The sequence below is a fragment of the Diabrotica undecimpunctata genome, chromosome 9 (genome assembly GCF_040954645.1).
Source record: "Diabrotica undecimpunctata isolate CICGRU chromosome 9, icDiaUnde3, whole genome shotgun sequence".
Lineage (NCBI taxonomy): Eukaryota > Metazoa > Arthropoda > Insecta > Coleoptera > Chrysomelidae > Diabrotica > Diabrotica undecimpunctata.
In genome coordinates this window covers 2,199,268-2,211,580 of record NC_092811.1, presented here as the reverse complement: position 1 = coordinate 2,211,580, position 12,313 = coordinate 2,199,268, and the positions used below count along the sequence as shown (strand labels likewise).

The 12,313-nt window shown below is 36.0% G+C and overlaps 1 protein-coding gene across 1 annotated transcript in view; it reads left to right on the top strand.

Annotated features, from left to right (window-relative positions):
• The window catches only part of LOC140449405 (discoidin domain-containing receptor 2-like), a 1,157,947-nt gene extending 1,146,186 nt beyond the window's left edge, over nt 1-11,761 (top strand). Inside the window, exons 13-16 of the mRNA XM_072542564.1 lie at nt 3,569-3,661; nt 6,717-6,858; nt 6,966-7,117; nt 10,968-11,761. Of these exons, the coding sequence (XP_072398665.1) occupies nt 3,569-3,661; nt 6,717-6,858; nt 6,966-7,117; nt 10,968-11,127 (547 nt within the window). The 3' untranslated portion in view covers nt 11,128-11,761. The remainder of the gene's footprint in view (nt 1-3,568; nt 3,662-6,716; nt 6,859-6,965; nt 7,118-10,967) is intronic.
• Nucleotides 11,762-12,313: the final 552 nt, after the last annotated feature.

Sequence of the window (12,313 nt, the reverse complement as noted above, 5' to 3'; positions counted from 1 at the left end):
CGCTATAATTTAAAACTCTTGAAAGAGCCCCGTGCACTAGAAAGGTATCAAAATTACCTTGAACAGGAAAGCACAACAGATGAGAATTTAACAGCTAGCGAGCAATGGGATATATGTAGAAGATCAATTAAGGAAGCGGCAAACAACGTCCTAGGACCAGAAGAATCCACTCCACGCAACAGTTGGTTCGACGATGAATGTGAAGATATCACTAAAAGAAAAAATTATGCATATAAACTTATGCAACAAAGAAGAACACGGGATAAGGAGCAAATGTACAAAGATCTTAGGAAGGAGGAAAAACGCATACATCGAAGGAAAAAGCGGACCTTCGAAAACCAGATTATGCAAGAGCTTCAATCATTAAAGGGGCAAAATGAAACTAGAAAGTTCTATAATATCCTAAATAAGACAAGAAAAGAATTTAAACCACGGCTGACGATGTGTAGAGACAAAAATGGACATATAGTCAATACCGCTGACGCAGTACAAAGCAGATGGGTTGAGCACTTCAAAGAACTACTTGGTACCGAAGTAGAAAATGATACGTCACCCCAAAAACCAAGAAATAACACTCACGTAGAACCTCTTTCAATATTTGAAGTGAAAGACGCAATCACACGACTCAAAAATAGCAAGTCCCCATGAGTGGATTGTATCCCCGCAGAGCTCATCAAACATGGAGGTAACAGCATTATGCACCAAATTCACAACATAATAGTCAAAGTCTGGGAAGAAGAACAAATGTTAGAGGAATGGTGCACTGGAATCATATGTCCACTGCACAAAAAGGGAGATTTGTTGGAATGTAAAAATTATAGGGGTATAACTCTTCTGAATACAATGTACAAAATATTCTCCAACACCCTGTACAGCCGTTTAAGTACGTACGTGGAAGAAATCCTTGGTGAGTATCAAAGCGGTTTTAGGCTAGGTAGGTCAACAATTGACCAGATTTTTGTGCTACGTCAAATCTTAGAAAAAACCAATGAATTTAATATTGACACGTTCCATCTCTTTGTGGACTTTAAGTCAGCGTATGATAGCGTCCTAAGAGGTAAATTATACGAAGCCATGAATGAACTTAACATTCCCCATAAATTAATAAGGCTCGTAAAAACAACTATGAGTAAAGTGATCTGCAGAGTGCAAATACAAGGCGATATGTCACAAGCGTTTGAAACATATGCAGGGTTACGGCAGGGAGACGCGCTGGCGTGCCTTCTCTTTAATATAGCGTTAGAAAAGACTATAAGAGATGCCGAGTTACACAATAGGGGAACAATCTTTAATAAATCAACGCAGATTATGGCTTACGCTGACGATCTGGATTTGATCGCACGTACTACACGAGGACTTAAAGAGATGACTTCCACCTTCTTGACAGCCGCACAAAATATGGGCCTTAAAATAAACGAGGAAAAAACCAAAATTTTAGCATCTATTCCAAATAACAGAGATAGAGCTAGAAACGCCGAAGAAAACTTCAGTATAGACCAATATAATTTTGAGGTAGTAAATAAGTTTACATATTTGGGTTCTCTCATAACAAACGATAATGACACATCTGAAGAAGTAAAACGGAGGGTACTGCTAGCAAACAAATGTTATTTTGGACTAAGCAAGCAGCTAAAAAACAGAAATTTAAGCCAGAAAACCAAACTAATAATATATAGAACACTCATCCTACCAGTGCTGACATATGGGTCAGAAACATGGACCATCTCCAAAACAGACGCAAATCTTCTGCTCGTCTTCGAAAGGAAGATACTAAGAAGAATAATGGGCGCATTCTGTAAGAATGGTATTTGGAGAAGGCGATATAATTTCGAATTGTACGAGAAGTATAAAAAAATAGTAAATGGTAGAGATGTAATATCCTTCATAAAAATAGGTAGGCTTAGATGGGCTGGACATGTGTCAAGAGCAAATGAAAATTACCCACCCAGACGAACTCTATTATCGGTCCCAGTGGGAAATAGTCCTAATCGGAGTCTGGTTAATACAACCTGAAGGAAACGGCTAGAGACGTTGTTAGTCCATCGTCCAAAATTTGGTTTAATTTCTTTTAACTTTGAGGATTTTCTTCCCAACATTTAGTCCAATTACATATCAGCTTTTCTTTAAAGTACGGATTGAGATCTTTTGCTAATGGTTTTATTATCGGTCTGATATTTGGGGAATTTGCTATTTCTCGAGCATTTTTATCAGCTAGTTCGTTTCCTTTAATGCCTATATGTGATGGTACCCACTCGAAGACTAATGTTTTGTTTTCCAGCTACTGCATCTTGTTTTTAATTAATTTAGCAATCGGGTTGCAAGTGTACATTTTTGACAGTATATGGAAGGAATTGATTGAGTCAGTAATAATAAGGAATTTATCTGGTTTGACTATTTGTATGTGATTTAGAGCTCTGTATATTGCATACAATTCTCCAGTTATCTCAGTAGATTCTGTGGGCAATTAATAAATAAACTTTTTATTATGCCTCTTATAACAAAAATGATGATCCTACACCAGAAGTTGTTTTAGATGCATCTGTGTAAACTTGAATATATTCAGGGAAAGAAGAAAGTATTCTATTATAATTGCTTATAAATATTTGTTGATTAGTTTCAGATTTATAGATGATGATAGTTCTAAATTTAAAGCAGGCAAAGTTCCCTCTATTGCAGAAAAGATAATTGCCTGATCTTTGCTAGGAAAAGTTGTTGGTGAGTGAATCAATGCTGGGAGTATTTTTTAGTGTTTAGTGAGTTCTCAGTCTCAATAATAACATTGCCGTTATTACTATTCATTTTGGTCGTTTTCGATTTTTCGGTTTCATCAATTCGGCTGAGTATGGATCTGTTTTATTTAAAAGTTGACGAGCAACCAGATTTTGATAATTGCTCTTTTTATTCTAACCAAATCGTTAGGTTAGTTGGGACAATAATTTATTTAGGTTATTATCATGCAATCAAACAAAATCAAAGTTTTCTTTATTCACGTATGATTTCCTGCACTTAACAATCACTATAATCACTTTAGTAATAATTTTAACTTGTTAATTATCGGTTTTTACTATTAATATTTCAGAGCTATTTGTGAAACCAGTTGCTGGTATCACGATCAGTTCAGAATCGCTACTGTTGTTTGTTTTGCACTTTGCTAAGATATTGCAGAGCCACAAAGTTTAAATACATATCCAGTAAAGGATCTTCGATCTAATGTATTGTTTGCCCAATCAGCATCTACAAAACAAAAATTCAGCAATTCTGAATCATCTTTTGAGTAAATCACAGAATAATTAATAGTGTCTTTTAAATACCTCAATACTCTTTTTGTACATTTCCAATGAGATTCATTATATGCATTGTTAAACTGACCAGAATGACTATTTGAAAACGGTCGACAAATCTGTAAGAACATCTGACAAAACAGTTGGAGTTTGAAATTAAACGTGGACGAACACAATTATTTTACTGCGCAAACTCGTGCGTTATAAAACCGTTTCCAACTACTGCAAAACCTATTAATTCTCAAAAACTGTTACGTATTTTTAATGACATGAACTCTTTGTTTCAGTTATGGATGCTTAATATACGTTGCAACCCAAGTAGCTTCCGGAATGAAGTATTTGGAATCGTTGGATTTGGTGCACAGGGATTTAGCTGCTAGGTAAGTAATATTTTTAATTGGGCATTGTATGGCGTTCTCAATTTCCTTCTGCCATACAATTTATACTTGATATGTCAAAACCTAGCCTTATCCTTGGATTAAATTGATTCTTTTATTACGTCACGAAAAGTATTACAATATTCAATTAATTATTTAGGGTCATCATCATCATCCAGCCTTCATTTATCACATCCACTGCTGGACATAGGTCTCCCTTAAACTCCTCCATTCTTTACGATTTTGTGCTCTTCGTTGCTAAATTTTGGTGATACACGTCAGCCCAACGTGTAGGTAGTCTTCCTCTACTACGTTTGTCCGCTCTTAACCTCCAATTTGTAATTTTCCTCGTCCATAGTAAACCGTGCATTCTCGTAACATGACCTGCCCAGTTTTATTTCAGTTCCGCTATGTGTTCCATCATGTTCCTTCATGTGGAACGCATAGCGGATTATTAAGGGTAAGTGAGAGAAAATGTGGTATTGGCAAAAAAAATTGTCCTGTTTGCATAACATTAGAATCTGGGTACACCTAGATTTTGAAAGACTCATCTGAAGGTAGGAAAACAAGGAAAGGTTTACGAACATAACTGTTAAACTTCAATGGTGGAAGCAGCACATCAAGAAGTAAAAAAATATCTTTAAGTTGTTTTAAAATATTCCTGTGCATTTTGGTGATTTGGCATTACATTTTTATAAAATGTAGTCCTGTTCATTTCAAAATAAAGAAGACCTTTTGAGAAAGCTTCAGATTCCTTCGTTTTTAGTCTTCCTAATTGTATCGTTCTTTTTGAATCGATTTAATGTAGACTCATCTATTCAGTAATAAACTTTATATAGTCTAGCCAAAGCTGTTGTCGAGCTGTCTAGGGGTCTTCATACTGGCCCAGTAACAGCTTATTTTATGACAGTTGGTGCTTTTTTTTGGAATTGTAATAGACTGCAACTGACTTTTGAAATTTTTATAATCCAAGGTAAAGATGAAAATATATTTTTGTATTGATATAAGGGTGGAAATTGTCCACCCTTATATCAGCAAATGATTGGCATCTGGAAAATGCCAAGAGATAGAAAACTTACAAAACAAATATGATAACTTCAATCTCCATAAGAAAGTTAAAGAATTAGCTGGGGTAGCAAAACAAAAAAAATCAAGCATATTAACGGACAAACAAGGAAACATTTAAGTGGAGACAGAACAATAATTAGGAAGATAGAAAGAATATATAGAGGAATTATTCCATGGCCAGAGACAGGAAAATACATATGATAATCAGAGTAAAGACGAGGGACCCGAAATAAAGTCAGAAGTTATGCATGCTGTAAAGTCCATGAAAAATAACAACAAGCTGCTGGTCCAAATGAAATACCAAGTGAATTGCTAAAACTGGTCAATGAAAAAAACATAGATCTTTTAGTCCAACTACTGAACACAATCTATTCCACAGGAATCATTCCACGTGAAATGCTGACATCAACATTTATTTGTCTACCAAAGAAAGTAAATGCCAAAGAATGTAGTGATTATCGAACGATCAGTCTAATGTCACATACCTTAAAAACCCTGCTAAAAATCATCTATAATAGAATACACGCTAAGCTGGAGATGGATATTAGTGATTCCCAGTTTGGATTTTGGAATGGAGTGGGCACAAGAGAGGCACTCTGACCCAAAGATGTTTGGATGTTAATCGAGATCTTTATGTATGCTTTTTAGACTATAACAAGGCGTTCGATAAGGTAAAACATGACCGACTTATAAAAGTACTGAAAAACAAGAATCTGGATGTGAGGGATGTAACATTGATATCAAATTTATACTACAGCCAACGATCAAATGTGAAACTTAAAAGAGAAGTTTCAGAAGTGTAGATAAGGAGAGGGGTCAGGCAAGGTTGCATACTGTCGCCGTTATTGTTTAATGCTTATTCTGAAGAAATCATACAAGAAGCTTTGGTAAACGAGACGGTCGGCATAAAAGTGAACGGAAGTTTAATTAACAACATTAGGTATGCCGACGATACAGTCATAATAGCCGACAACTTGGAAGACTTAGAAAGAATAATGAACAAAATATTAAAATATAGTGGAGAATACGGACTCTCTCTTAACATCAAACCACAAAAAAAATTAACAATACAAACGAAATATTAACGGTAGGCGGCCAGTAGATTGAGACAGTAAAAAGATATACTTACTTATGAACGATAGTCACAGAAAATAACGATTATACTGCAGAAATAAGAGTCAGAATTGAAAAAACACGTGCCAATTTCGTGAAAATGAAAAAGATTTTATGCAGCAAAGATCTGACATTGGCCTTCAGAATAAGGCTAATTAAATGCTATGTATACACTACACCGTGTACTCTACTATGGAGTTGAATTATGGACATTTAACCGGAATACAATAAATCGACTTAACGCGTTTGAAATGTGGACATTTAGAAGATTGTTAAGGATTCCATGGCTGGATAGAGTCACGAATACAGAAGTGTTAACGAGAATAGGCAGAGAGAGGGAAATGGAAAATACAATAAAAGAAAGGAAATTGCAATATCTCGGACATGTAATGAGGGGCGAAAGAAACAACATCTTGAGACTCATAATTCAAGGAAAAGTAGAGGGTAGGAGAAGCGTAGGAAGGAGACACGTTTCCTGGTTGAAGAACCTGAGAGAGTGGTTTGGTTGCAGCTCAAGGCAATTGTTCAGAGGAGCTGTCTAGAAGGTCAGAATAGTAATGATGATTGCCAACCTTCGTCGCGGAGATGGCACTTAAAGAAGAAAGCATATCTTTCAACCGCTTACAGGATACCAAGGTGGCAAAGCCTTTTTAACAAGCTTGTACCTCCCTTCTGTTTCTTTTCTTTTACTTTGTTCGACTGTACATATGTATGTAGCAATCAATTACACTCTTTTGGAGATTTATGTATATTTTTCAAGCCGATTTATCTACTTGAAGTATTTTTGTACCTACTTTTTTTAAGAACTCATTTTTTTATGATCTTTTTTTCCATTTTTTTGGTAGATTAGACCGTAATATTGTTTTTTCTGTTGTAGGAATTGTGTAATAGACAAAAATTTCACTGTAAAAGTGTCTGACCACGCGATGTACTGCGATCGCTACGAAAATGACTACTACATAAGCGATACGAAAGCCAGACTACCTTTAAGATGGATGTCTTGGGAAGCTTTATTACTGGTAAGCAACTTTTATTGTCTAGTAATTGATAAACAACCCTATTGTTTCACTTAAATCTTGTTTTATGAAATATCAATTGAATAACATACGCTTTCTTACTTTTTTAGGGCCGACAAACTACCAAAAGCGATGTATGGGCTTTTGCAATCACTCTTTGGGAGATTCTGATGCTCTGTACGCAACAACCGTATGCAGAACTGACCAGCGAACAAGTAGTTGAAAATAGCAACCATTGGTACCAAAATGATGGCTGTCAAAGGTATATTTTTTATTCTACTATAATAATATTGTAATCGCACTTTCTAGGTGCCGCTAAAGCGGGCCTTTTAAAGGTTTTTCATATACTTATATGAGTCTATGCCTCCATGTAGCAGTTTCAAATAGTCCTAACTCTTATACTATGTTAATTTTATGAGTACTACATTACCAATGGTTTTACAAAGTTTAAATACGACATTTTTAGTTACAAAATTTGATTAAGTATATATATTCAGGGATTCTAGAGTATTCACTGCCTTCCCTCGCTCAATCGTTTCCATTTCTCTCTGTTGTCCCATTCTCCATCGTTTAGGTCTCTCTTACTCATGGCGTCGTCTGCTTCGTTCCTCCAGGATCTTCGGGGTCGTCCCCTTTTATTCCCGTTATTCTCTTTATCCATCTGCTGTCGCAGATGTCCATACCACTTGAGGTACTCTGTAGATAGGTACGCGAGGTTAATATCTAGGCCAGCCTTGGTATATTCTTCTTGTAGTTTCTTCATCATGTAACTGTCTTCTTGGTCTTGTGCAATCACTACTTGATCGTCTACAAAGCTTAACGTATTCGTTTTGTACCGGTATTCCCATGCCTTTGCATTTTCTTTTCCATCTAGTCAAGGCTTTCTCTAACTATACACTGGAACAGTTGTTCCAGTGTGTATATGTGGTCTATGCATGATCTTCCTGCCGTGAAGCCTGCCTGATCATACTAGATTTTGCCTTTTATTGCTTGCTCTATCTTTTATCGCAGTATCCTCCCATATAATCTTTCTATTGATGATATTACGCTTATTCCTCTGTAGCTTTCGCATCGTTTTCTATCTCCTTTCTTGAATATAGATGTCATATATACCTCCGCCTATTCCTTTGGGAGCTGTTCTCCATTTATGATTTGATTAAGTAATCTATGTTAATGCAAAAAAGATTTTTGTTTTGGGATACTTATAAATTTAGCAATTCTTCCTAGCATTCCCCACTGCTGAAGCTATTCTGTATCTCCCTATGTGTATCTACATTTGAAATTATCTTATAACTGGATTTATTTAAATTAAATGAGAGTTTGTGATAATTACGCCACTCATTTACTTCTACATCAGTTTCTAAATTTCTGGGATCATTATTGGCATATAGAAGACCAGTGTCATCAGTATACTGATACAACATGAGCTGCAGCGGTAAATTGGATAATGAATTCATATAAATCACGAGAAGTGTTGGTCCCAATATAGAGCCTTGAGAAACTTCACGTGCAATATCTTCTACTGTGCTTAGCACATCGTTATATAGCGCTTTTGTATTCTGCCACTCAAATAGTCCCTCAATCAAACTAAAGCCATTCCAATTCTCCCATATTGCTCAAGCACTAAAACAAATATACATGGTCAACTGTATCGAAAGATGTTTGCAAATCCAATGATACAAATACACAACAGTTTGTTTAATCTGTATATCTCTGTAATTAGTTTAGTAGTAGCAAAGACTGTTCTTTAATTATGTCTAAAACCATATTGCCTGTTAAATCAGTAGCTGGATGAATCAAAGACCTGTACAATTTGGTTATATACAAGATCTTTGGCATAACTGTTAAAAGAAATATTGGTCGATAACTTCCAGGTAGCTTTGAGTCCCCTCCTTTTTACAATGGTACCACCATCGCAAGTTGACCGACCACGTGACCTAAATCAGCAATGTCTACGGTATTTCCTTTCATTGCACCGACCACGTGACCTAAATCATCAATGTCTACGGTATTTCCTTTGATTGCACTGGATTTACTAACACAACTATCGTGGTAGTAATTTCTTATGAAAATTTTACCCATCACAGTATCTACAACTTTTTTTACAATAAAAACAACATTTTTTTGTAGAGCACATTTTTGCAATGTTTACTTTAACTCAACCTTATTCAATATTTATCAATCCAGCCGATAGGTACACTTGTCCAGTTGAATTTTTATTCATTATTTTGAGCTATTATTTAAAGTAAAGGATATATTAACAATAAGTCGTTCCTTTACAGTCCTTTCTGGTTCATCCACTACGACAGATCAATTCGTGTGCCATTTTGATGCCGATAACATACACTCGTGATCATAAAATCCGGGTCACCTTGAAAATTTCAAGTTTCTTGAATATTTTTGCATCTGGTGCAGTAATAACCTTTTTTTTAGGCTAATGTAGTTTTTATTTGTCATCAATGTTTGTTTTAAAAGAAAGAAAAAACGGTTTTTTTATTGTTTTTATTGAAAAACAGAAAACAAACCAAATTGTTGAAACAGACATACGAAAGAAAAAATGAAAAATTCAGAACGTGGTAAAACGTCGATGGAATTTCAATGACTAATATCGTGTATTCCCTCCCCTTGCTCTAATAACCTCTTACAGATGACGGGACATATTCTTAATTTTTCTCCGGATTACATGTTGTGATATGTTATTCCACTCTCTCACTAACAGATCCTTAAGCTCCTGTGCGTTGTTAGGAGGAGGTGTATGGGTTTGAATACGTTTTTTCAAATCGTCCCAGAGATGTTTGATGGGATTCAGATCCGGAGATCTAGCTAGCCAGAGTAACCTCGTAATTCCAACCTTGTCCAAGTATTGCATACTGATCCTGGCAACCTGCGGTCGCACGTTGTCCTGCATAAAAACTGTGTCTTCTCCAAGCCCTGTCATGGTGGGCATAACATGTTCTTCCAGAATCTCCGTAATGTACCTTCGTGTAGTTAAGGACCCATTTTCGATGAAGGGCAATTCTGTGCGGAAGTCGGAAAATACACCTCCCAAGACATGACCGAGCCTCCACCAAATGGCATGCTTGGAGCAATGCAAGCTTGTGAAAATCGTTCACCAGTTCTCTTCCAAACTCTTACACGTCCATTGGATCCAGTTAGGCTGAAACGGGATTCGTCTGAGAATAACACTTTGCTCCAATCATTAATTCCCCAATGCGCGTATTGTCGAGCAAAAGCTAGTCGTGCAACTCGATGCGGACGGCCAAGTGGCGGTCCTGTAGCTATTACCCGAGAAGATAGTCCAAAAGAACGAAATCTTTTCCTGACTGTTGCAACGCTAACATTGCGATTTCGTACTTCCTGTAGGCAATTTCGATGCATAACCGCAGCTGAAACACATCATCTCGTGCCGTGGTCGTTCTTTTTCGTCCAGAGCCAGGTCGTCTGGTTAGCAAACTCGTCTTCTGAAAGCGTTAAAGAACTCGTTGAAGCGTAGAAAGGCTTACGCCAACAGTTCTTGCGACTTGCCGTTGAGTGTGACCGTCTTCCACAAACCCAACAATGCGTGCCGTTTCAACAACAGTCAAGGCATTTTTGGCAAAAAATAAACAATAATAAACACTAATAATGACATTAATAAACACTAATGGTGGCAATAATAAACGTTTGTTTGTTGCGTTTGAACAGAAAGTCGAAGCACAAATGAGACATTTAAAACAAGCGGCAGTTACAGGTATCGTTCCTTTTGGGAAGTGTATAGTTTTCCGCGAAATCGGCATTATTGAAATTCTTTATTACAAAGGAAACCGCTAAGCCGACAAAAATTCTCAGAAACATGCATTAGTTTGTATTTGTGTTATTATTATTTACGATAAAGCTCGTTAAAAATGAAATAACGGCGATTTTCAAGGTGACCCGGATTTTATGATCGCGAGTGTATTTTATAAAGTAAATCAAAAAGTATGAAATGATTACCCATTCTCGAAAAAATTGTGTTAACTATATGACCATTATTTAAATGACTTTATTAATTTAGGAAAACTCATCGGAATATCTTATGCATTACAGCTTCTATGCATATCAAATCAAACAATTTTAACTTTTTTTTTTCCTAGGTATCTTCCTCGGCCAGCAGCTTGCCCTAGAGAAATTTACGACTTGATGGGTGAGTGCTGGAAACGAAACGCAGCCGACAGACCACGGTTTTCCGAGATCCACCTCTTCTTGCAAAGGAAAAACTTGGGCTACATGCCCGGTCCGAACTCTCAGGTGTGAAGAAGACGCGCGGCATTAAAAACAAAGACTTATATTCGCAATTAATTGAGAATTTTTGGTATGAATGTGATTTTTTCTCGACTGGTTAAACGCAGGTACTACTTTAGGTTAAGGAGTTAATGTTTAGTGACGGGGAGGGTTAGCTTTGCAAGGACTACTGCTCTTTAAATATTATATTCACTGTGTGTAAGGCATTGTAAAACTTACTTTCCTCGTTTTTATTTCCACCTTTCTTTATTTTTTCACTTGTAAACCCATTGTGATATCGCACAGTTAGATGTGCAAATTTAATCATATCTATTTCTTAAAAAAAGTGTAAAATTATTGTAAATCGGAGAGGTGTTGTCGGATCAGTTACTAGTTATAAGAAAAAAGTATATGGCATTATATAATATAGAAGTATAACAAAGTATATAGTTATGCTGTTGTGGTCAGAAAAATGTAGTTTGGTAGTGGATTTTACAACATTTTTTCAGAAATTTATCTTCCTAGAATAAAAGAGAAGATGAACTTGGTTGTCTAATCAATATATAATTTATAGCTTGAAGTGACTATCTTTAACAGTTTATTCGACTACATAACCTCACATAACCTAACTTATAAATTACTCTAACCTCAAACATCATAACCTACAATCACGCCACAATTTGGCTTTAATATATGAACAGTCATCGTAGGATTTGCAAAAATGTCTGTAAAAACGCCAGTTACTTTAGTTCTTTTCGTTAACAACTGATAACTGTTCATCTAATCATCTGTTCCTCATTCTCACTCTATACAGGGTGTCCAGAAACTCTCCTAACAAACGAAGACCGAAGATTCTTCAGATAATTTTAAGACTATTTAACCCTATTTACCTAGTCCGAAAATCCTTCCTAAGGAAGTTAGAGCTGTTTAAAGAAGGCTCCTTGTAATTCGTTTTTCAAATATCTCCAGAACGTTTCTATTTGGGAACACGGAAACTGGTACGATTATTTATTCTTTAGAGTTAAATCGATTTCATTAATTGCGAAATCCTAGTACCGGTCATAGGCGTCCGTTTTGTGTAGGTCAGCAGTTATTTTAACGCATGACTTTTTTGTCTTTAACTTTAATCATTCGTGATACTAGATTATCATACTGACTAAGTAAGAGTATCTTTTAGTACTAGAATATCTGAAAATTTTTCTTAGAAAAATTATTTTAT